Below are 27,008 nucleotides of genomic sequence, written 5' to 3'. Positions count from 1 at the left end.
TTTACTGTTTGGTTAGCTAGCTGAGCCTTGTCTTACGGCAGACAGCTTTCTGAGTGTGCTGTAAGATTTCTAATAAAAACAGAAAACTCTAAAGGAATGTTTCCTCACAAATTAATAGGACTGTACTGGAATGTTGAGAAGTTGCTGGCGAAAGGGCATAATTGTAATGGAGAGTGAGGGGAATGGTAGGGAAGGAACTACGCAACATCCAAGATTTAAAAGGGCAGCAAAGCCAATTTAATCACTGTGTATAAGTGTATAGTTTTTGTTTCAAGTAACGCTTTCTTCTAAGTGCACTTTTGTACTATAACAAATGGCAATTTTAGATATTAGTTATCAGGAAATGACTTAATGTCTTGTTCTACAGATATTGGCTTAATGCAGTCCTATCAGTATTTTCTGTTGATTGAAAATAGTAAATTACATTACATGTAGATCACTTCCTGTAAGAAAAATGTGCTTTGTGTAATAGCCTAGCATTTCCCAAGTACCATAAAGCAAAAGAGAGAGTCTAGAGTCAAAATTAAAATAGTTATGATACAATGTTGTTTTTTTATGAGCCAATGTTTTGTGCTGAAGAAATATCTGGGAAATGTACAGTTTATCTAGTTTTAGTTATAAAGTACCCTATGCCAACTTGCAGTACAGCTAATGTTAACTTGGGGGAAGCATCCAAAAGAGATGTAAAATGAGTAAAGAACAATTTAGTGGACCTTTGAAACAGAGAGAAGTAAAGCATTTAATCTAGTTGGCCATTGGATTACAAGATTTTTTAAATTGTTCACTAAATACCACATTACAATTATAATTTCTCTTCAGCAAACTTAAATAGTTTCATCCCTTAAATGTAAATTTAATAGTTTTCTTATTTTTAAAAAAGGTAAAAAAGTTATCTGAGGGAGAAATTCAACAGGTAACATTAGAATTCAGGTAAGAAATCATTTAAAATTATTTTTCTATATCTACAAGCTTTCTCACCTACTTTCTTCATTCTACAGTTTTGTAAATGTTCTTCTAAAATGTGTTTAGTTTGATCATAGTAAGATATATCTTATTTATGAATATTTAGAGCAACAGTCATTTTAATAGGAAAAGGATAGTGAGTTGTAAGTGGAGTAGTAGTAGCTCCAAAATGATTCTTTAATTAATAGCATCAAAAGATACATTGCTGGATACATTTTCCATTTTCTGATACTGGTGTGATTTCTAAACGCTAGTCCAGGAGTAAAAAGATGTTCTGAAATTAGACTCCATGCTCTACTCCATTGTATTTGAGCCTAGTGCTAAAATGGCAACTTACATGGAACCAAATATTTTGGGAAGAGGCACTGGCGTGTGAGACAGTTGAAATTCTGCTGGAAGCTACTTCAGGGTGTTAGAGGTAAAATCTGAGGTTAAAACTTCAACACTCACTGTTGCACCTTGATTAAATAAGAGAGGTGAGTGAATACCAAGTAAAAATACAGAGAAACAGAATTGAATTACTTCACTGTAGGTATGAAATAGCTTTACTAAACTTTAATGATGACTAATTCATTTGAAATGCTGAGAGGAAGAAGTCCTGGCTTGTGTTTTACACTTTGCTGCAGAACACCGTAATTTATATCCTAAAGCATTTTGTTATTGGATCCGTCACCCATTTCCAACTTTGAAATTGAAAAATTAAACTTTCCACATTTTATCTGAAAAGAGTCTCCCAATGCAAACAAATTAGAGTGAATACTTACATACTGTTCTTTTGTATAAATCAGATTGACTTCTGGTGTCTACTGTGGTTTACTAGCTCTGGATTTCATTTGCTTGGTGTGTATATGTTTTTAACATTGTTTATTTCCCATATTATTCATGCTGGTCACTCGGGCCTGGTCTATACTATGAGATTAGGTCGAATTTAGCCACGTTAGGTCGATTTTTATAATGAATGCATCTATACAACCAACCCTGTTCCGCTGACGTAAAGGGCCCTTAAAATCGACTGCTATACTCCTCCCTACCGAGGGGAGTAGTGCAAAAATCGACCTTCCTGGGTCAAATTTGGGATAGTGTAGATGCTGTGCTGTGCAATTCGATGGTATTGGCCTCCGGGAGCTATCCCAGAGTGCTCCAATGTGACTGCTCTGGATGCACTAGCCAGGTACACAGGAAAAGCACCGGGAACTTTTGAATTTCGTTTCCTGTTTGGTCAGCATGGCGAGCTCAGCAGAATCGCAAATAAGCTTCAGCATGGAGTGAATGAGAGACCTTGGATCTGACAGCTGTATGGGAGAAGAATCTGTGCAGGCAGAACTCCGATCCAGCAGAAGAAATGCTGATATATATGCCAAAATTGCACAGGGCATGGTGGAGAGAGAGGCTACACCAGGGATGCGCAGCAGCGCCATGTGAAAATTAAGGCGCTCAGGCAAGCCTACCAAAAGACAAAGGAGGCAAACAGTCACTCTGGGTCAGAGTCCCTGACATGCTGCTTCTATGATCAGCTGCATGCCATTCCAAGGGGGACCATACCACCATCCCAACACTCTCCATGGACACGTGCAAGGTGGCAGTCTCACGCAACATGGATGAGGATTTTGTGGATGAGGAAGAAGAGGAAGAGGAGGAGAATGTGCAGCAGGCAAGTGGAGAATCCATTCTCCCTGGCAGGCAGTACCTTTTCCTCACTCTGGAGCCAATACCCTCCCAGGGCCTATTGTTCCTATACCCTGATGGCAGAGAAGGCACCTCCTGGTGAGTTCACATTTGTAACGAAACTTCAGGGGTTAAAAGCAAAAGTGTTTTAATGTTTGATTGAACAATTGGGATGCGTTTGCAGCCAGTACAGCTAATGGAAAAGTCTGTTTATGTGTCTGGGGATGGAGTGGGAATTCTCTAGGGACATTTCCATGAAGCTCTCCCAGAGGTGCTTTGAAAGCCTTTGCAGAAGGTTTCTGGGGAGAGCTGCCTTATTTTGTACTCCATAGTAGGACACTTTACCACATCAAGCCAGTGGCAAGTAGTCTGGAATCATTGCAGCACAAAGCATGGCAACAAATGGTCCTGGGTTTTGGTCACATTCGTGCAACATTCGGTCTTCTGTGTCAGCCTCAGGAAAGCGATATCATTCATGGTCACCTGGTTGAAATAAGGGGAGTTTTGTAAGGGGACAGTAATCTCCTTTGTTTGGTGATGTCCAACACATTAGACCCCAGGCATGCTGAGCTGTTTGCGCTTGGCTAAAAGGGATCATCTCGGAGAATAGCCACGCTGGGAGGCAGGAGTGTGCTACACATTCACCCCGAAACCACAACCCCGCCTTTTAAATGGCAACCGCAGCCCCTCCTTTTAAACGGCAAACACAACTGGCTTTAGTTGCTATGGGAATGGAGGGCGCTGCAGTTTGAAACCATTCCCACACATTACGAACATGGAAGAAGTCAACCTCATGTACCCTTTTGCTTACCATGGCTGCCTGCAAACTGAATTCTGTTGCCCAGCCATGTGTGATGTGTCACCATACTGGCAGGTGCTCAATATAAAAGGCAAAATGCGACCTTATACCTAAAACACATATGCTGTCTGCTGTGAATTTCTTGATTCACTGTGAAAGAGTCTCCCTTTTGTTCTCAGAAATGTCTTCTGTAAAGTGAACTCTCCCTTTTTTCCCCCTGCAGCTGTAAATGTTTCTATGCTCCCCGCATCAACTCCATCCCTGAGGTTATCGCAGATTAAAAGGCGAAAAAACGCACTTGCGATGACATGTTTTCAGAGCTCATGCAGTCCTCTCGCACTGATAGGGCACAGCTGAATGCATGGAGACATTCAGTGGCAGAGGCCAGGAAAGCAGACAGTGACCGTGATCGTAACATGCAGGAGGAGATGCTGAGGCTAATGGGGGATCAAATGGACATGATGAGGCATCTGGTGGAGGTGCAGGAAAGGCAGCTAGACTACAGACCCCTAGTGCAGCCATTTTTGAACCGCCTGCCATCCTCACCAAGTTTCATATCCTCCTCACCCAGATGCCTGAGAATGCGGGGGGAGGCTCCGGGCACTCTGCCACTCAACTCCAGGGGATGTCCCAAGCAACAGAAGGTTGTCATTCAAACAGCTTTGATTTGTAGTGTGGGTACAATAAGCAATGTGGTCGTCGTCTTCCCCCGCCTCCCCATTATCAAACCCTTTGTACACCTGGGCTTCCTTTTACTATTCAGCATTGCTAGTGATCTCAAGTTTTTTTAAATAAATAAAGAATGAATGGATTCAGAACAATAGGGACTTTATTTCCTGTGCCAGCTGTGGTCGAAGAGGGGAGGGAGATTGGCTTTCAAGGAAGTACATTCACCAAAGGTGACGGTTTTGCATCAAGGACAAACACACACAATTGTCACACCGTAGCCTGGTCAGTCATGAAACTGTTTTTCAAAGCCTCTCTGATGCGCAGCATGCCTTGGTGTGCTCTTCCAATTGCCCTGGGGTCTGGCTGTTCAAAATTGGCCTCCAGGAGATCTGCCTCAACCTCCCACCCCACCATAAACGTTTCCCCCTTACTCTCGCAGATATTTTGGAGCACACAGCAAGCAGCAATAACAATGGGAATGCTGCTTTCGCTGAGGTCTGACCTACTCAGCAAACTGCGCCAGCACCCTTTTAAATGCCCAAAGGCACATTCTACCACCATTCTGCACTTGCTCAGCCATAGTTGAACTGCTCCTTACTGCTGTCCAGGCTGCCTGTGTACGGCTTCATGAGCTGTGGGAGCAAGGGGTAGGCTGGGTCCCCAAGGATAACAATTGGCATTTCAACATCCCTAATGATAATTTTCTAGTCTGGGAAGAAAGTCCCTTCTTGCAGCTTTCCGAACAGCCTAGAGTTCTGAAAGATGCGAACATCATGCACCTTTCCCAACCATCCCACTTTGATGTCGGTGAAACAGCCCTTGTGATCCACCATTGAGAAGTAGCCCTGGCGATTTATGTACTCTTTGGCAAGATGGTCCAGTGCCAAGATAGGGATATGCGTTCCATCTATCACCCCACCCCAGTTACAGAACCCCATGGCAGCAAAGCCATCCACTATGACTATCACATTTCCCAGAGTCACTATCCTTCTTAGCAGAAGGGTATTGATTGCCCTGGCTACTTGGATCACAGCAGCTCCCACAGTAGATTTGCCAACTCCAAATTGATTCCCGACTGACGGGTAGCAGACAGGTGTTGCAAGCTTCCACAGGGCTATCGCCACTCGCTTCTCAACTGTCAGGGCAGGTCTCATCTTGGTATTCCTATGCTTCAGGGTGGGGAAAAGCAACTCAAAGTTCCATGAAAGTGGCCTTATGCATGCAAAAGTTTGCAGCCACTGAGAATCATCCTGTACCTGCAACACTATGTGATCCCGCCAGTCTGTGCTTGTTTGCCAGGCCCAGAATCGGCGTTGCACTGTATCAACATGCCCGAATGGCGCCATGCTATCTCAACTGCCACATCCCGTGCTTTCAGGACTGTCTGTGTCCTTGTCCTCCTCACAGTCTTCCTCGTGCTGGCGGCAGGATAATGCACAAGATGTTTGCAATGCTCACAAAAGCAGTGTACAGCTGAGCAGCCTCCATGATTGCCGTGCTATGGCGTCTGCACGGAAAAAAGGTGCAAAATGATTGTTTGCCATTGCTTCCAAGGAGGGAGGGAGGAGGGGAGACTGATGACATGTACCCAAAATCACCCGCAACAATGTTTTTTCCCCATCAGGCATTGAGAGAATTCCAATGGGCAGCAGGGACTGTGGGATAGCTACCCACAGTGCACCACTCTGTAATTTGATGCTAGTCACGGTATTGAGGATGCACTCCGCCGACCTAATGCGCTTAGTGGGGACATGCACAATGGACTGTATAAAATCGGTTGCTAGAGATTAACTTCTATAAAATCGACCTAATTTCATAGTGTAGGTATGCCCTCATTCATCCTTGTAGGTTAGGGAATAGGATTTTTTTTTTTCAGTCACTGGTAGGTACCATCAGTTGATATTTATGGATATAGGAATCTAAGGTGTGACTCAGCATTTTTTAAGTATTTTTTTTACAGTATGAAGAAACAAAACCAACAGTAGATTATTTTATTCATGCAAGGAGGAGGCATCAGGTGAAGCAGAAAGATCTGAAGGAACAAGACAGAATAAAGAAAAGCAAGTCTGATATGGCTGCATACGTGTTGATGCCTTGCAGCAAGGGAGGTTTAGGTTGGACATTGAGAAAAATGTCAGGGTGGTTAAGCACTGGAATAAATTTCCTAGGGAGGTTGAGGAATCTCTATCATTAGAGATTTTAAAGAGCAGGTTGGACAAACACCTGTCAGGGATGGTCTAGTTAATACTTAGTCCTGCCATGAGTGCAGGTGACTAGACTAGATGACCTCTCAAAGTCCCTTCTGGTCCTATGATTCTATGTTCAAAGCCTGAGTGATTGAACCACAAATCAAGTCTAGTTTTCACAGCTGAGAAAACATTTCAGACGTGTGTGCCAGTGTTTTATGCCTGCCAACATTGTAAAAATGAAACACAAAATGCGAGTCCAGTTTTGGCTTTTGGGGTGCTTAATTATTTGTGAGCAGCTTGCTGATATCCACTGCATGTGCACACACTTTGAAGGTAGCAGTCATTAATGAAAGTTATAAACTGGTGACCAGTCCATGAGTTTGCCCTCTTCCTTCCTTATTTCAAAATTATTTGGTCTATGTCATTGGCTTAAAAATATGGGGAAGAGTAGCCATTTGCTGTGTTCCTTGAAGTAACATATAGTGACTGTGGATGGTGCCTGATTGACATCTGCAAAGACTAAAGTCTAATATCTACAGAGTAAGTAAGCTTTAGACAGCTTCTATACTACACAGTGTGCCTAACCATGTTTAAACAAAGTACTGTAGCCTACGTATGCGTTAGGCTACCTCTGAACTATTCATCAGAAACCTGACTAGACCCTTTACACTTCACCATGAGCCAGTGGATTGACGGTTGCCAATAAGACTACCCAGCCTCTGTTAGAAGGTGACTAAACACCATTTCCCAACTTTTTAGAAACACTTAGATCTTGTCTGGTTTAAGTCTTGTATTCAATTGTAGCATCTTATATTGGCTGAATCTGTGTTCCTTTTCTTCCATGCTGCAACCTCACATTTTGTTCACTGAATTAAGTCCAGATGTCATATTAAGCATACTACTTTTTTTTGTAGTTTTTTATAATACATCTGAAAAGTGTCATGCAGTTTGACTTAACCTATCCCCACAGTTCCCTGTTATGTTAAAGATGGCATCAGTTGCCCTTTCATACCTGTGATAACAATAAACCCTCAGTAGAAAATGATCTGTGAGTGAACTAGGACAAGGTAACAATGCATAATAATGCAAATACACATTTTAACACGAGTACTTAGAGAGTGTGATATCAAAGCTAGCTGCAAAATGTCTATAAAAATTGCAGATTTCGTAATGTGCACCCTTAACAATTTTATTTAATAGATTTCAATGTTCTCTATGATGTATTGTCGCAATTATCTATTGCAAACTGCTGAAGGCTTCAAATCCTCTGATAACCAATAAATCGTAAAAGGGGAGAGAACTATAATGGAAAGACTTTTTAATGCACAAGTTTTATAAACATAAAAAGCTTTGTATTTTAATGTAATTGTATGAAAGCCACTTGTGCCGGTAAACATTTTATTTTATTTTGGTCTGAGTGCTTCCATAACATTAAAAAAAAATTCCAGCTGGATTGCAAGCTAACCTATAATGCATTAAGTTACATAGTGCAGAGTAATCATTACCCATTTTGTTGTGAAGCTTTACACTTTTGTAGTACTCTTCAGTGAATAGTCTCAAAGGGCTTAAAATAACTGAAGGTAGGGGAGATCATGTCTCTTCAAATTTTGAAATATTCTGAGTAGAACAGGTACTATTTCTCTTCTCTCAAAGAAACTGATAATGTGGGAGAAATGGAAAAACCACCTTAAATGGTCTCTCTGCAGATCAGTAATATTTCTGCATGTGTGCATCTCTTGGTTCTTTGCGGTCCTTCCCTCATTGCAATTGGCGGACAGTAACAGTCAATCTTTTTTTCCCCTCTACGCATCTGAAAATGTCCTTAACAGAGAATTTATTTTATAATAACCTATTTCGATTTTTGTTTATAGTAGCATGCATTGAACTGAAATAATTTGTGGAATTTTTTTCTGTGTTCTCCCAAGCAGTTTTTAAATTCAGTTTTGTATAAATTAAATAGCCACATCTTTGTGAAGCATGTAGTATCTGGTTTTGTAGCCATCCTAATGAAGTGGTTGGGAATTCTGTGCTTCAGCTACTGCAAAACTAGGACCCTATGAAAGGTATGTCTCCTGAAAAGGAGTGGAGCCTGCTAACAGAAATGTCATGCTCCTAATATTGACCAAATTTGCATTTAATAAAAGAGAACTGAAATAACTGGTACAAAGGTGGATGTCTAAAGTCTGATTTCCCCCAAGGCAATCTGAATCCTGCATGAAGAAAGTTAAGAAAAATAACTTTGCAGGGGTTTTGTTAGGGTCAGCATCTTCCATTAGAAGAAAAATAAGCTGAGGCTTAAGATGGCTTGCAAATCATGCTTAACAAAAGTTGTATCAAAGAATCACAAAATTGGGAGTAAAAATATTAAGACATTTGCCATAGAGAGGAGTTGGAGGTATCTTTACTTGTTTATTGCTAACTTGCTGCTTTTCCTATCTAATACTTCTCTTCAGTTTGATGCCAAACTAACATGCTCATAAATATCTAATGCTGCTCTCATTTGAGACATTCTGCCTGCACACTGGCAGGGTCATGCCTAGAAGAATTGTTGAGGTATGGTTGTAATGACAAATACAACTGAACCTGAACCTAATCATTCTATAGTTGCTGTCCATTTTACATACTCATGCTGAATAAATCAAGTGGACACGTGCTGTTTTTGGTTTAGCTGTTGTTAGTGATCACGTCAGACGTTAGCCTGTCTGCAGTCTTACTCCCCATTTTAGTCTTTAAAAGGGATATAAACCCTCATACTCCACACAAGTCACACTAATTGAGGGAAGTTGAAAAGAAATTTCTCTTGTGAACAAGTTGCTCCGTGATTGGGACTTCTTGAACCTTCTTCTGAATCATGTGGTACTTGCCACTGGTAGAGACAGAATACTGGACTAGCAGGACCTCTAGTGTCTAATAACTAGTGTCTGATCCAGTACTTCAATTTCTGTGGACCTTAAAATTCATTCTGATGACCATTATGCTTCTCCCCCCAAATCCCACTTCAATTCTAGTATGAGTTTAGTGTCTCATTGAGCATGGTAAAAATGCTAAAATAGGTGTGCTAAGCATTAGAACCTTATTTTCAGAGATTCTGAGCACCCACAGCTGCAGTTTTAGTTAATGGAAGCTCTGCATGCTCAACATCTCTGAAAGTCAAGTCCCATAACTCCAGCCATTCATGCGATCTGCTGCTGAATTAATTTTTGGAATGGAAATGAAACGGGGGAGGAAGAAGATAGCAGACCTTAAACATCACATTTTTATTACTATCAACCTCCTTGGATTACAAAAAGCTTTAGCAGACTGGTGTAAATGCTATAAGAACCACTTAAGATTTGACACTTACTGCTCCTGGACTAGCAACCAAATTGTTGGGCTCGGAAGAGCTGTATGTGCTGATGCAGTAGGCATATTGTGCACGGCACGATCAATACTAGTGTATGATGTATTGCAGCAACTGGTGTTTTTCATTAGGAGGAGAGAGATTAATGGAAAGAGGTAGAAACAAAGATGAGATTTGGAGATGGTTTGAGAGGTGGTATTTCTACTTTTGATAATTTAAAAATGATTTTCCAATGTATCTTGTTTTCTGGAAAATACTACACCTCTACCCCAAAATAACGCTGTCCTCGGGGGCCCAAAAATCTTACCGTGTGAGACTGCGTTATATCGAACTTGCTTTGATCCGCTGGAGTGCGCAGCCCCTCCCCCCCTCCAAGCACTGCTTTACCGTGTTATATCCGAATTTGTGTTGTATTGGGTTGTGTTATATCGGAGTAGAGGTGTATATAATTCTGATCCTCTGACAGCAGCTGCTTTGAGGTTCCCTTTTTCCCAAATTGCTTGTGTGATTAGACATAGTACACTTTGTTTACAGTCTTATCATTGACTTAGCCTACATTTGTATTGCTAAACAACAGTTGGCAATGTATATCCTTTACTCTGCTACTTCTTATTGCATAGTGCCTGGTGACATAACTCAGGATTCAAAATCTGTCTCAAGAAGCGTGTCGGAGAGCAAAGAACAAGTGATGGATTTTTACATTTTGTGTGATGTTTGCCTGTTGTTCATTTATAGACTAGATTGTTAAATGCTATTTCATTTCTGAGAAGTGCTGTTAGAATGTTTTGACTCATCCCTAGAATGTTTCACCCTGAAGATCTTTGTGAATATGGGCACAATGAAATGAGATGTTTCCTATCTTTTATATTTATAAACGAAGTTAGGACATACTAACTTTGCATATAGTTAACAATTTAGTTATAATGGTAATAATTATAAACATGTGCCACCAGCTCACCCACTGTTACTTTCATTTTCCTAATTTTTGCTTTGTCTTCATCAACAATAAATTAAACACTTTCCCATGCTCTTGGGCAAAATGCCACAGATATCCATTGCAGACATGCCTTCTGGTTCTTTGGGACTTAAGCCCAATATCTGCAGGGTAGATATTTCTACTGCTCTGAGTGTCTCCTGCCTTATTAAGAGACTCATCAGAAAGTCTCTGTAGAGACTAGGCTGAATCAGAGCTTACAAATGGGAAAGATGTATTAGATCATTCAGTCTATCCCCTTTGCGATACAGGGAGGGGTCCTTATAATATGCTTTGTCCAGTCTGGTTTCAAAAGTTCAAGGCAATGAGGCTTTCACCATGTTCTTTGGGGAAATGTTCCCCAGCTAACAGATCTCACTGTTGGTTATACTTTCCCTGATATTCAGCCTCCCTTTCCTTTGACTTGACTTCATCTCATTACATTTAATCATATTTTGTGTACCACTGTAATAGTTTGTAATAATAATGTAGTAAAATGACTACAATGACACGGCGTATAGTAAAAATACTGTAATTTTTTATTATTTTGGGAAAAACTGGAAAACTATTGGTAAAAGCTGAACTTCCTGTGAAAAGACCAGAATGGAGGAACATCTAAAAAACTGACTTGTTAATTACTCAGTGTGTCTCTCTGTTGTGAAACTTATAGAAAAACATATGCATATTATGCTTCTATTGCATATTTCGTCTAAGAATCTGAAAATACAGTACGTTGTGAACATCAGCTAATACTTTCAGTGTCCCGGTGAAGGGTGTGGTAATTCCGTTTTACAGATGGGAAACTTGAGCCTGAGAGAGAGTGTTTCTTCACTAAGCGTACGCAGTGGTAGAATCGGAAATAGAACAAGATTCCGTACTCTGTCCTGTGCCCTAACCCCTAAATGACCTATATTAATAACGCTTTGTTTTGCATTTGTAGGAAATTTGTCCAGTCTAAGTCGTCTTGGCCTAAGGTACAATAGACTGTCAGCAATCCCCAAGTCTTTAGCAAAATGTAGTGAACTTGATGAACTGAATTTGGAGAACAACAACATTTCCACTTTACCAGAGGTGAGAGGCACACAGTGTTCACTTGGGGGAAATGTAATAGATTTCTTAGTTTGGTGAGCACATCAAAATATTGCAGATTGATTTTTACATGAAAAGCTTTAAGGAACGAGCCTCACTTTAACCTGTGTGTGTGTGTGTGTGTGTGTGTATGTGTGTATATGTGTATATAAAACATTGAAGATCTATAAATCCACCAGTGTTGCAACATTGACATGTATATCTAACCAGTTAGACAGTAATTCAATTGACGACTCATCAGGCAACAAGACATGAACTCATTTTATCCATTTTCTAAATGTTCTTATGACACAATTAAACAGTGAAGCCAGGGGCCTGTCATTTTAGTTGGACGTGAGGTTCCTGTTGCAGTTGCTAAAGGGGAAAGAAGACAGAAAACTAAGAGGGATCTCTCTGTCCACTTCCAACTGAAACAGGACTGTTCTTTTCAGATAAACTGGTGAACAAAAAGCCCCTATGTTTGTCATAGCTGCTTAATGTTAACATTTCCATAATAATGTAATGTAGGAGTTTGCAATTACAACAATGTTTTGCTACCAGTGCATCCCTCAGTTGGGTGGCACACCACCCACTAGCTACAAAAGGTAAAAATCTGCAGAATCCTGTGGTGGTTAAGACTGTGCAGGGGCCAGCTGTCTTGCTTCCTGCCACTGCTATTGCACTTGCTAGTCCTGTGCTGTTCCCTCCTGCCTCAGCCAAATCACAGGATATTCCACCCTCCTCAACCCTGTGGAACTTGTGAGAGTTTTAGGCTTCATGATAAAATGCACAGAGAGTTTGTTCTGCTCTGTTTCAGTTAGTGATCCAAACATTACTACTGTTTTGTTCATTCTACCTAACCTGTTCTACGAAGAACTACATCTAAAATTATACTGCAAATTTCATATTATTAAAATCTACCTAATGAGAAAAGAGAAAATGTGTATACAGAGAAAAAAGGAAAAAGATGTGAACATAAATTAAAGGACCATTGAATGTACCAAGTACAATAATTGTATAAATAATAAATAATTGTATGAATTATTAAATTTAGCAATAACTGACTGGAAACAAAAGATAAATAAATATTGAGATAGACTTGTGCTTTAAAAAAAAAGCTGTTGAGAAAAAGTTGCTTTGCTGCTTTTAAGAACAAAGCTGAACCACCCCACCCAGGCATGAAATGAAAGTAACTACAATGTGATTACACACAGAAAAGCAATTGACTGGAGAACTGATTGCTTATCCTGAAATAAATTGACTCCTAATCAAAAACTCCCTTAACAAATAGTGCTACCTTACCTAAATGTGTTAGTCTAACAATAAGTTATATGTTGGGACAAAGAAGCAGCTCAGATGTTAATGTAATAGTGTAATCCATTTAAAATTAAGCATTCTTGGCTGCAATAGAAAGAAAATTCATTTGCAACGAAATTGCTGAAATCCAAAATGAGCCAGAGCTCATGATGCAATGCCTAATAAATATTGTATCTTAAAAGGATAGGTTGGGAAAGGCAGCAGTTCCACAGCTTTCATAAATATTGAGTGCGTTGTTTTTCTTTAGACTGTGTGTAACTAAACTCTACATCTTCTCCTCAAAGACATTTTAATTGCTAGTTACTTGTGAGCTGTTAGAAAAATTATATGCGCCAGCTAATATACACATTATTGTCAACATTTATGTATAGCCCCAGACTTAAAAAACAGCCTTTGCAAATTCCGAGGTCAGTTTGAAACAGTGAAGTGTTAGGCAACCCCAAAGTACTATTGCAAAGTACAGAACCAAAAATGCCAACTAAATAACAAAATCACTAAAGGCAGGATTTCCTCTTAAAAGATTGTGCTAAATAACAATGAGATTTTAATACGACTAATATCTCTGCAACTTAAAGTTCTCTTGTTTACAGTTAAGAAAAAAATTGCTGCAGTGATTTTTCTGATAGCTTTTTTTTCATATGTTTAAATATCCGCAAATTTGTTGAGTCATGACATGAAGCAGAGCAAGTTGCAGTTTGATGGTTTATTATGTAATGAATGTGAAGCGACCCTTAATTTAAAAAAAACAACCCACTTTCAATCCTGAAACAACACTATAAATTTTTTATTGTAATATTAAAACTGTAAATCAGGAAAAGTAAAGATATTTGAAATTTTTGAGAGCTTGCTGCTATTCTCTCTGTGATTGTAGATATTGTAATATTTCTGGTATGTAACATCATGCATGAATCTTTAATCCCTGCAATACCTAAACAAATAAGACTGAATTAAGGTTGGCATTGTAATGAGTGAAAGATGAAATTTCAGCATTAATTTGGCACTCATTATTTATTTCTGTGGTGCCAATAGTGTGTCTGGGTGCTTTACTGACAGGTGCAAACCTGAGATTCCTGCCTAAAGGACCTTACAATAATTCAGGGGTTCTCAAACCCCCTCAAACTGGGGGTCAGGACCCCACAGAGGGTCGTGAGGTTATTACAGGGGGGTCACGAGCTGTCAGCCTCTACCCCAAAACCCCACTTTGTTTCCAGCATTTATAATGGTGTTACATTAAAAACACTTTTTTATATATTTATTGTGGTTGCACTCAGAGGCTTGCTGTGTGAAAGGGGTCACCAGTACAAAAGTCTGAGAATCCCTGTAGAGAGAGAGACAAAACTCTCAAGAACCAAGACTAAAAGCAGTTGGTTTAAATGACAAAACTTAGCACCCAATTAGTTAATTCTAATAGTTTTGTTTTGGGTCTGTTTGATTCTTTTTTCTTATTCGTTTGTCACAAAAAGACACAAACAAGTAACTTTTAGATTATTTTATGGTAGGATTAAGATCAGAAAAAATTTAGGATTTGTGAAAAATGTTTTTTCAAGTGTGCCTAAACATTGGGGGCATGTTTTGGTCCATTTCTGGTAGTATTATATTATCTGAATATCAAGATGCTTTTAAAGTGCTGACCTGCCAGACTTCAGTGGCTGAAGCTTTAGTAATATTTGTAGGAACCTGTAAAGTGAATTCATTCTTGATGTTGTCAATTCATAGCATAGACTTTTATTAAGTTAGTACAGATTTGTATTTTTTAAATTTTTTTTTTAAATCCTCATTGAAAAGCAGTGTACTGGGTTCACACCTATTTCCATCCATTTTCAACTGGGGTGGTTATCAAAGTGAGGATGAGTTTGGTCTCCGATTCTCCAAAGGACACTTGCTATAGTCAGAGATTCCACAGCCAAGAGGCACCATTGTAATCATCGAGTCTGACCGCCTGTGTAACACGGCCGTACAACTTCTCCGAAATCATGCCTTGAGGATATCTATGAGAGAAAACCCAGTCTTGATTTTAAAATTGCCGGTGATGGAAACTCGACCCCGACACTTGCTAAATTGTTCCAATGGTTGGTTATGCTCACTGTTTAAAAAAAAAAAAAAAAAAAATTACATCTGATTTCCAGTTTGAGTGTGACTTGCAACAATTCAGCAGCATTGGCTGCATCTCCTCCTCTACACCGGTTGCATTTCCTCCAGTACTGGAAATGCTGGTCAGGACTGATGTAATTTTTTTTTCCACTGAGCTTTCAAGACAACCACTTTTTGCACTCTGGATGACTCTAGCCAATGCTATCAGTTTTGCTTGAAACCATTATTTTATTTTTTTTACAAGTAAAAAAAGATTACAAAAAATAGCACCAGCTATGATTTTAAATGTTGGTACTTTTTATATACTGGCGCCATGTATGTGTGGGAGGAGAGGAATACGGTTCTCTCCTAGTGATTGTGGATAAGAATGTATGGATGGGAGAGCTTTTTCTGAAGTTAAGACTCGTTTATATATTGCAACTCTTATTTATCTTGTTGTGTGCACTGGGGGGAAGCAATACAGTGAAAGAATATATGTTCAAATAAATTTAAATGCAAAGCTCAAGTGAAAGGTTTGCCCCCCACCCTCTCTCCCTATCCAGGGTCTTTTATCGAGTCTTGTGAACCTGAGTAGTTTAACATTGGCCAGGAACTGCTTCCAGTCATATCCAGTGGGTGGTCCATCACAGTTCTCCACAATCTACTCTCTTAACATGGAACACAATCGCATCAGCAAAATACCGTTTGGAATTTTCTCTAGAGCTAAAGTGTTAAGTAAGCTGAATATGAAGGTGAGCCACAGCAATGCTCCACTGTTTATAACATCCATAGCAGATTCTGTGAACTGTAACAAATGTAGTAATACAAAGAATAAACGTGTAGCATATGAAAGGGATACCTTGTCACTTCCTCAGATATCACAGACACACATCCTTTACTTGTGTTACTGATCCATTTCATTTTTCGCTATTTATTCTGTTAGCTCTTTCACATTGCCTTCACATTTGGACAATGAAAATCAGTGAAGCTGTTTGTACTTTGCATGTTCAGGAATCTGAATGTGAATTGCAAACATTGCAGGGGAATATTTTGTTTTAAAACAATTTTATTTCATTTAAAAACAGACTCATTGAAAGAAATATCTATTGCCCTTTTTAAGCTTATTTTTACAAAATCTAAAATTAAGACCTTGTTATTACTATTATTTTTGCAAAGAGGTAGCCCAGAGACCACAGCACGAACTCATGTCCCATTGTGTTAGATACTGTATATTTTTAAAGAGATGGTTTACATCCCCTAAAGATCACAATATAAGCATGTGATGACAGATTACAGGTGGAGAAAATAGCCATGAGGGATAATAGTGTAACAGTGGGTTTAGTTTAATATGTAACAGAATACACATTCAGAAATGTTCAATCTCCCTTGAAACTCGACACATAGCCCCTCCCATGTCTTGATATAATTGCCTTATAGAAAACGTATTTATCAGTAAATGATAGCAATTGTGATAGCACCTACGATGTACAAGGCAATTTCAAGCTATGTAAAATAGTCTCTTCCCTGAAGAGCTTGCATTCTGAAATACAAAAATAGATCCATAGATGCAGAGGCCAGAAGAGACCATTGTGATTATCTAGTCTGAGCTCATGTTTAACAGAGGTCATAGAATTTCCTCATAATAATTTATAGAGCAGATCTTTTAGAAAAACACCCAGTCTTATTTTAAAAATTGTCACTGATGGAGAATCCCTTGGTAAATTATTTTAATGGTTAATTACTTACACTGTTAAAAATTTATGCTTTATTTCCAGTCTGAACCAGATGAAGAGGGCGCAACATAAACGTAAAGTGGCTGGTGCATGTTTTAGTCATTTCAAGGGGGTTAATTTTTTTATTTTATTGTAAGAACTTATGTTTAACTGTCCTCCAGTATATCTATTACTAGATGACTGAATTTTTGTTGACCTCACAACAGAAATTAGTCCGGGGAAGGATTTGAATGGTAACAGGATAGTGTCTGGCACATTATTTGGAAAGAGTTTTTCAGGTGTAAGGGTAATGTGGAAAAGTCAGACAAAAGAGGCAGCATCTTCCTTTTTGTAATCTAGATGGGTCCTTAAGTTAGAAAAAAATTTCTCTGAAAGTACCAATCACTCTTTAATGTCACACATGTACCAGTAGTTTGAACAGCCTGATTTCTTAGAGTTTACTGTGTCCACTCTAGACCAAATTATATCACTAGCACTCTAAATAGTGAGAGTGTCTGACTTCATTCCAGTTTCTTTCTACTATATAAGCAATTTGGATGTATTTGCTATTTTAAAAACTATCCCGATGTCAGCAGACATAGAGCCTATGGGCCCTGCTGGCTGATACCTGTTCCAACTGCCTGTCATAGGCCAGATCCTGAAATAATGTCTGACACTTAAGTTGTTTTGTAATGGTACTTGACCTTTTATGATTAGGGTTTTTTTGTTTACCTTACACCCTTCATATTTTTAGGATTGCAGAATTGTTGCTAGGTTCTTTACATGATGTGGTGTTTGTTGTGGTTTTTTTATTCATGTCTTAAGTGTTCACATCCTATCCAACAATGCATAATGCTGAAAAGAGTAAGAAGTCAAAATTAACTATGGAGGCCTTGGAAATTTCATGAGTTATTGCCTTTGTAATATGTTGTTTCCATTTCAGTCCATCACATTGGTAATACAAATACAGCTCCATGTGTCTAGATTGGGTAGTGTTCATTACATTTTGGGAATGCATTTTAAAGATTCAGCCATTTAGCAGAGTTTTTTCTATTGGTTTATATAAGAACCAATAAAATTTTTGATTTATCTAAATGTTTCATCTTATTTAATCTCCAAGCTACCTTCCTGTTTTTTCATGCCAAAACCTACATATTTTCTTTGTTAAATTGCAGGACAATCAGCTAACCTCGCTCCCCTTGGACTTTGGGACTTGGACCAGCATGGTGGAACTGAATTTAGCCACTAATCAGCTCACAAAAATTCCTGAGGATGTGTCTGGGCTAGTTTCCCTTGAGGTGAGAGAAATACAGTGAACATCTGACTAAGCAAATCCTCAGAAATGAACTTAAAAAAAAAAGTATATGCGCCAATAATAAGTGTGCTAACCAAACATATGAGTGTTTCATAAGTTTATGGCTTTCATTAATAGCTTTTTTAATGTTTTGTTCCCTAAACCTGTGTGCCTATTTCATTTATTAACCTATAGATAACCCCACACCACAAAATGTACAGGGCAGAAAATAAAATGAGTTAAAGCTGAGCTGAACACCCAGAGGGACCCAGCATACAAACAAAGTGGGCCAAAATATTCCAGCAAAAGGATGACAAAGTGGACTGAGTTCAGTTAGAAAGCATTGGACTGGGCCTTGAAACCAGAGGGAGTGCCAATAGCAAGGGGCGTATTTATGTTGTAAAATTAGGTAGTTTTTTACAACTGGGTAGAAACACTAAGGAATTAAACAGAAATAACTGCTTATGCAATATTAATGCAAAAGTGGAAGATCTTACAGCAATTTTAACTCAGCCACATTGTACATAGGTAGTTGTGGACTGTGGTTGCAGGGGTACCACACTGAGATTGCTCAATTAGGGCAACCTGCAAAGAATGGGGCAGACAACCCCAAAACTGGTGGTTAGTCTAATACTTAGATTCACCAAGCCAGCAACAAAACAGCTTCCACAATAAACTTACTGGTTATCCAAAAGCCAAAAACACAGATCTCATAAAACAACCCAGCCTTGGACTTCTTCCCAGACAGGCAAGTCAAATATGAAGAGGATTACTGAAAATTTTGTTCATCATGTAAAAAGTTCTACCAATCCCAAAGAATAAGACACATTACCATCCAGGTCACTGAATATTTTAGATCTTACCGAAATACATGCTTACAGCCAATTCTTATTAACCAATGTAAAATTCATGTAAAAAGAAGAGAGTATTGGTTAAAAGATCATTATACATACAGACTAAGAGTTTTTAGATCAGTTTCATAGTAGATATGGTGAACTTCAGTTGCAAAGAGTTCTTCCAGAATTAGTCCATAGTTTTAGTCCAATGTCCAATATCAGGGTGATCCAGATAGGACTGAAGACCTCAGTTTTGCGACTCAGACTTCCCCCTGATGAAGCTTAAGCACATCTGAGATGAAAGGATCAGGTCCCAAAAGCCCTTTAAACAGTTCCCAGGCAGCCTCGTGACAGCATGCAGTACTTGGGTGAACAGTAGGCAATTATCCAAGCTTTGAAGTAATCCTCCTATTTCCTAACCATCAACGATAATTGGCTACCTGGATTAATGTAAGGCAATTGCCTATCTCCCTTTATTGACAGATAATTTGCTTCATACTTCAAAGAGAAATTGACAGTGATATCACTATATTCACAGTTCATTTAAATGTTAATGTTTTCTTTTGATCTCTGAATTAACAGAATCCAGCAATACACAGGAACTATTTGGTTACATGGTTAACACCTAACAAGTTGTAAGCATACACTAACAATTAGTGTTGCCTCTAATTCTCTAACCATACAGGTTTGCATTTCAAACTCTAGTCTATCTAACATGAAATGGCCGTAATTACCATTTACCATATCCTTTAATATGTCTCTCAAGGTTGAATCTGGGTCAATTAGCCTGCTAGTTGTGTAACCCTTTCTGGCCCTGTGCGTCAGGAATATTTTCTGTTTTTCTTTTAGATATGTAGTTTAATAAGTTACTATTCGTATTGTTTAGTATGTGCCTTAAAATACACAGGATATGCAACAAGACCACATTATTATTGACATGCTAACCTTAACTTTGGCATTTCATGACTTTAACTGTGCAACCCTAATCTGGTCAAACCTGAAGAAGAGTTCTGTGTAAGCTTGAAAGCTTTCTCTCTCACCAACAGAATTTGGTCCAATAAAAGACATTACCTCCCTCACCTTCTCTCTAATCTCCAGGACCGACACAGCTCCGACAATATTGCATACAACCCTAACGATGCGTTGTTGTAGAATTTTGCATTAACTGTTGAACTACTCACTTTTGTGCGTGTGTGTGTGTGTTTTAATACCGCATAACAATAACATGGTAGGATTGGAAAGGAGAAATATCTAGCAATTATAGGACAGTGCTAGGATTAATTCCCAGACGCTGTTCGGTTTAGCTGGAAGAACTTAACTATCCAAAGCCAGCTGGACACCCGTCCAGAGCTGTCTGGCCTTGGTGATGTCACTAAGGGTATGTCTACACTGCAGCAGGGAGCGAGCCTCCCAGTCTAGTCGGGCAGACTCATGCTAGCAGGTCTTAAGGTATCAGTGTGTGGAGCAGATCCTTTGGCTGCCCCTATGCGTAGGAGCTGGAGGGGGCACATGTTGCTGCTTCAGGGAGCCGCACGGAGTGGCCCCCGACCCTGCTCTCCGGCTGGAGCGCCAGAACGGGGCAAGTCCCAGACTCCGCTCCCCAGCGGGAGCTCAAGGGTAGGATTAAAATGGCTGGTGGGCCAGATGTGGCCTGCAGTTTGCCCACCCCTGCTTTAGAGCATGGATTATCAGGATCTAAGCACCTGCAGCTCTACTGATTTAACAGGGATTTGTGAGTGCTCAGCACCACTAAAATGCAGCCCTTCACATTTGTGCCTTATCTTGCTCATTATCTACCTCACTGAGATGTTATGAGTTGCTTGTAAGCAACTTTGAGCAGCTCTGGATAAAGGTGCTATATTACTGCAAACTATTGTTTGAATGAATTATTGACTGGGCTTCATAGATCATAGAATATCAGGGTTGGAAGGGACCTCAGGAGGTCATCTAGTCCAACCCCCTGCTCAGAGCAGGACCAGTCCCCAGACAGATTTTTACCCCAGTTCCCTAAATGGCCTCCTCAAGGATTGAACTCACAACCCTGGGTTTAGCAGGCCAATGCTCAAATCACTGAGCTATCCCTCCCCCCCAAGTATGGTACTTTACAGCATAGAAAAGACAGATTTTCTGCTTGGATGGATTTACAATCTGACGTCTTGTCTACATGGAGACACTCAAAGTTAATCCAAATTAATTTTTCAAATGGTTTAGTTAAAGTTGAGAAAATGCCTGTGTGGACACTCTCTTATTCAGAATTAAAATGGGCTTAATTTGATGTACTTTGGAAGTGCATTAATCTCAATTGATTTAATGACACTTGAATTCTCAATAAGAATGCCCACAGAGGGATTTGATGCAGTTTAATGAATCCTCTTTAAATTCACACCTTCAGTTAATTTGGATTAATTTCTCTGCATGTCCCCATGTAAGCAGACCCTAATTGAAAATGAGAGCAAACAGTAACTGAGAGCACGAGAAGAATTAAAGAAGAGGACTGATGAGGTTGATCATTATAGGAGACCAGTGCATGTGTGTAGAGTAGCCAAGTATGTTGTTGTTAGTCCCTTCCCAAAACCAACTTCTTGAAGGTGGTATAAAAAGTAAGAGGAGGTTGCGGGGGTTGGCAGATTGGGTCAAGGATGGACTGTCAAGCATAAGGGATAGCAGGGCAGATGGCACTGAGGCGGGCATGTGAAAGAATACAAATGATAGGGAAGTTATGTAGTAGGAAGTAGTCTGTCTGTTTTTCTTGAGTCATTTGGTTAAAATGGGCTCTTAGCTCTTTGTTTCGCCACTGTTTATTTTAAAAATATATACATTTTAAATAGTCCTGTTAATCTGAAATCTATTGTTCTGAATTTAAACTTCACTTCTGTTAAGCTCCATTTTGTAATGTGTTGTTAGTTTTGATTACTGATTTAAGTTTAACTTTATCCTGTAGTTCAGTTTCAGAGGAGTTTTACAAAACTTGTTAAATAGTATGTTAATTTTGCATTGTATGAAATGCTACTTAATTCTGAAGTCTAAAGGGATTCTATTTTAGTTGGCACTTGCTTGCTGCATTACTTTAAATTTTCTCTGTTTTTTTTTCCTTCAGGTTCTTATCTTGTCAAATAATCTTCTGAAGAAACTTCCCCATGGCATTGGAAACCTACGGAAAATAAGAGAGTTAGATTTAGAGGAGAACAAACTGGAATCCTTGCCAAATGAAATCGCTTACCTTAAGGATCTGCAGGTGAAACAATCATGAGAGGAGATAAACATACCAAGCTTTTACTTTCAACAGGCTAATTTGTACCTTTCCCACTCAACTTAATGGTATCTAGCTCTTTAGGAAAGTTAACGGAAGGAGTTTACTGTTAGCGAAGAGTATAAAGAATCAGGACTCTTGAGTTTTACTCCTGGTTCTGCCATTGATTCCCTGATTGACCTTGGGAAAACATTTAATTCTTCAAGTGCTGATCATTATATGTATTCCACTTGTGGGTATACATATGTGCCATGCCCCTGCGTCCAGCAGTTTTTCCAAGCAGCGTCCATTGACCCACATGTGCTTGGTAGCTCCCCTCGTGCTCCTGACTGACGGTTTAAGGGGTGGTCTGGGTTGATGCCACATGGCCTGAGTTAAAATCCTGTCCTGCTTCACTCTTCTTCGTCTCTAAAAGAGCGTGTGTATGTTTATTATAAATAGTTATCCTATAGTTTAGAAATCTTAGTTGTATATACCAGGATAGCATAAGATAATTACCCTATCTTCTCCTGCCCCCCCTCCTGCCCTCCCCCCGGTCGGGGGGAAATTCTCTTTATCCCAGGTACTGTGCCCAGGGTCCTGGACTTCAAGTTTCCTGCCTTTGCCTCGTTTCCATCATCAGCAAGGATCAGTGGTGTCTCTATTGTCTGGGTGAGGCGCTTATCTCGGTGAAGTACAGCATTTTGGTGCTTTCTGCCCCAGAACCAGAGAGGCCCAAGAACTCAGGCTGCGGAAGCTTCTGATGGAAGAGGCTATGAGGCCCTGACCTGAGGTTGGCCTGGGAGACCCCACTGTACATCAGCCTCAGCTGGCCAGCAGTACACCTCTGAGCACGAACAATGGAGCGGAGCCACTGGCACTGAAGCCCAACGACGCAGGGCTGCCTGTGACAGTAAGAAACACTCTCATGGGCATAATGGCAGACCCACACAGTGGACTCCCTACAAGAAGCATATTTTCTCCCCAAGCCATCCCAGGTCGGGTGAGATGTCATGTACAAATCCCACAGAACTATCACTGAGGGCCCCGCGGCTGGAGGGTAAGGCAAAGAAGAATCATCCAGTGGTGACTACAGTGTCAAGGATAGGCCAATCGCATCCATGAGCACCAGTCCGGATGTGCCATTGGTTCTGCCTCGGCAATATGGAGACTGGCGAGCTCCGGCAGTGAAACCAGGTCCCTCCGGTGTCTTGATGGGAACCCTGTGGACCCCAGGCCACATGGACGCTTTTCTGACACTGGATGAGATCTTCCTCCACTACCTGCAGTCTCTACTTCTGTCGGGTCTAACGGTTCTCAAGGATCTTCCTACCCTGGAGCATGAACCTCTGCTACTGCCACAGGAGAGACCCCTTCCCTATCCATCATACTGGGGCCTCCCAGTACCAGCAATACCACTGTTTCCAACAGCACTGTGCTCAGACTCAGAGGAGCCAAAAGAGATATTCCCGCTGATATCTCCAACACAGCACAGCAGCCCAGACAGCTGCAGCAGCCTTATCTTCCTGGATATGACCCCCCTCTCCCATGGATGTCTGATATCATTTCCTGTGGGCCCACGATGACTAATAGATCCCTCCTTCTGGGCATACTGGGCACCCTTATAGCAGACACTGCCACTGTTGCAGGAGTCCTGCTACTCATCATCCTCTCATCAGCTGGTTCAGTCAGTGTACGAGGAGGAAGACACTGAGCCGGTACCACGGGTTCCAACGAGCTGCCTCATCACTGGATGACATGTTCATCCCTTTTGCCACCCTCTCTGCCAGATGACCATTGACAATATGAAGATCTTCTCCAAAGGGTGCCTACTGACTTGTAAATCCCATTGGAGGAGGTTCAGGACCCCCAGCACCATCTCCTGGACTTCTTACAGCCCTAGGGTCCATCCAAGGTGGCCCTTTTCATGAACGAGGCCATACTACAACTGGCCTGAATGGTTTGGCACATACTTGCATAGTGTGCCCCCACCCGGAAGCAAGCAAAGAGATGCTATTTTGTGCTTGCCAGAGGGGCTGATTTCCTTTTTAACACACCCTTCCCCTGATTCACCAGTTGTGCAAGTGGCTGTGTAAGGGGCTCTGGAGTACCCTCAGAAATCTGTCCTGCTATAGAAAGGGTCAAAGAGGCTGGATCTCCTGGGCAACAAGGTCTTCTCCTCTGCAGACCTTCAGTTTCATATAGCCAATTACCAGGCATTGTTGGCTAAATACAACTTTAATACCTATACCACGCTGGCAGAGTTCAAAGACAACCCCCCTGGGGAAGATCAGCACTAGTTGCATTTCTTGATGGATGTGAGGAGGCTGGTGGCAAAGATGGCTTTCCAGGTCCCAGTGGGTGCTTCAGGGCTGGTCATGCATAGAAACTCTGGGCTCCAATCATCGGGCTTCCCAGGGGCTGTCCAAAATACTATTCAGTGTAAAGGCAGATGAGTCTTTACATTCCCTCAATGACTCGAGATCCATCCTGAGGTCTCTGGGATCGGTGCTCCAGCCCCCACGAGAATACATCAGAAACAGCCCTTCAGACCATGACCACCTTCTTCCTCTCTCTCTCACTACCATCATCCACCTAAACCCCCTTGCAAATGACTGAGATCCCAGAGAGGCTGTTTCCTGGCTCCAACCACTACCACGTCGTCCATGTACTCCCAACTGCATGCCAAAGGCTACTTTTGATATCCAGGTCAAAACTCGCACACCACCACTGATGATGCCTACTTCACCACCCGTCATCTTTGGAGGCTGCCTCACCTTCATCTGCATTTGGAGCAAGGTCACCATGGACAGTTGAGTTCTGGAAATTATCCATCATGGATACTCCATAGATTTCCTTTCCTTTACTCCTCACAAACCTCCTACCTGACCATCCCTGGGGGACCCCTGCCACCAATTGATTCATCAACAAGAGGCAGACTTCCTACTCTATCGGCAAGTGATATCGATCTTCCCACCTCAGTAGCGAGGAAGAGGGTTCTGCTCCCCATATTTTCTCATCCCCAAGAAAGGTGGAGAGTGGAGATCCATCCTGAATCTTTGACAGCTCAATATTTTCATCAGGAAGCTGAAATGCACAGTGATTACACTGGCATCAATGATCACCTTCCTCCAGGAGGGGGTGCAGTTCACACCTCTTGACATGAAGGATGCATATTTCCATGTGGACATTCACCCATCACATAGGAAATTCTTACAATTCAAGATTACACAGCAACAAAACCAGTTTTGCCTCCTCCCTTTGGTCTTGCGATAGCATCAGGGATCTTTGTGAAAGCATTCACAGTAGTAACAGCCTAGATGCAACGCCAGGGAAATACAGTGTTCCCATACCTGCACAGTTAGCTTCTGGTGGGACATTCCTGACAAGAAATTGTCTTCACGATCGACTCCCTTCAATGTCTCCTTGCCTCCTTAGGTGTCTGCATAAATGAAGACAGGTCCCTTTTGTTACCTACACAGACAATAAATTTAATAGGAACAAGGCTAGACTCTGTCTTGGCAAGAGCTTTCCTTCCAGTGGACAGATTTTACACGATGAGCAGCCTGATCACGCATGTCACCCGCAATCCCCGCACTATACTGCGTTGGTGCCTCTACTTCGTGGGCCACATGGCTGCATGCAACTATGTGACACCTTTTGCCCAGCTCCACTCAACCTACCAGCTGACCAAGGACCACATCAACTCCAGAGCTATTGTTCCCTCAGGAGTTCTCACCTCTCTTGCAGTCCTCCCGTACTGAGGGCCACCATTGTGATGGATGTCTCCCTTACAGGATGGGGTGCTCACCTGGCCTACCATGCAGCCCAGGGTACATGGACACCATGGGAAGCCAGGCTCCCTAGAAACTTGCTGGAACTGAGAGCAGTCCTCATAGCCTGCAAGGCCTTCTTTCCCCTCATAGGCTCCCTTCACGTGCAAATCCTGTTGGACAGTATCTAATCTATCAATCTAATTAACAAACAAGGAGGAGTGAGATCTTGTCTCCTCTGCCTGGAGGCAGTCAGACTGTGGATCTGGTATGTCAGAAATCAGGTTTCCTTACAGGCTGTATATCTCCCAGGTGCTCAGAACTCTGTAGCGGACAGACTAAACAGAAGTGACCATGTAGACCATGAATGGGAAATACACAACACAGTTTTGACCAACGATTTTTCACAGTTGGGTAATCCCCTGTGGGACCTCTTTACATCCCAGATTAACAGAAAGCATCTCATGTAATGCTCCAGAGGCGCCCATCAGCAGTGACTGAGTGCCATTCTACTGCTCCCCTGGGTGACGTCCAATAAATTCCCCCTCCCCCCATTCCCCTCATACCACAAGTTCTTCAGAAGATTCACTGAGACGCAGCCACCATCATCCTTCTAGCACCCTATTGGCCCAGGCAGTTCTTGTTCATGCATCTCCTTAGGCTGTCCATACCCCCACCCATCAGGATCCGCTCATTTGTGGAACAGGCTCAGGCACCCCAACCCAAGCTCACTCCACCTCACGGCCCATTGTTTCAATGAGCATCAGACATGGAATGCTCATGTTCTGCCTCGGTCCAGGAGGTCCTTAACCAAAGCAGGAAAGAATCAACCAGAATGTGCTACTGGGCTAAATGGTGCCATTTCTCTGCTTGGACATTTAGGTTATCCTCAACTATCTCCTCGCCCTGAAAACATCAGGTTTAGCCCTTAGCTCGCTGCATGCAGACTTAGCAGCGATAAGCGCTTTCCTTCCCCCAGTAGAGGGATGCTGTATCTTCACGCACCTGACAACAGTGTGGTTTATGAAAGGCTTGATAAGAACCTCCTCACTGGTCATCAAACACACACCCCAGTGGGACCTTAACCTCGTCCTGTCAGCTCTCACAGGGC

General features: G+C 41.2%; 1 protein-coding gene across 3 annotated transcripts in view; it reads left to right on the top strand.

Moving 5' to 3' along the window:
- The window catches only part of SHOC2 (SHOC2 leucine rich repeat scaffold protein), a 103,771-nt gene that overhangs the window by 68,474 nt on the left and 8,289 nt on the right, over positions 1–27,008 (top strand). For all 3 annotated transcript variants that reach the window (XM_050958113.1, XM_050958114.1, XM_050958112.1), the window contains 4 exons: positions 11,539–11,669; positions 15,617–15,805; positions 17,941–18,063; positions 21,993–22,130. In XM_050958113.1, the coding sequence (XP_050814070.1) occupies positions 11,539–11,669; positions 15,617–15,805; positions 17,941–18,063; positions 21,993–22,130 (581 nt within the window). The remainder of the gene's footprint in view (positions 1–11,538; positions 11,670–15,616; positions 15,806–17,940; positions 18,064–21,992; positions 22,131–27,008) is intronic.

This window comes from Gopherus flavomarginatus, chromosome 6, assembly GCF_025201925.1.
Source record: "Gopherus flavomarginatus isolate rGopFla2 chromosome 6, rGopFla2.mat.asm, whole genome shotgun sequence".
Lineage (NCBI taxonomy): Eukaryota > Metazoa > Chordata > Testudines > Testudinidae > Gopherus > Gopherus flavomarginatus.
Note: the sequence above shows the minus strand (reverse complement) of the source record. Positions and strands in the feature narration are given on the sequence as shown.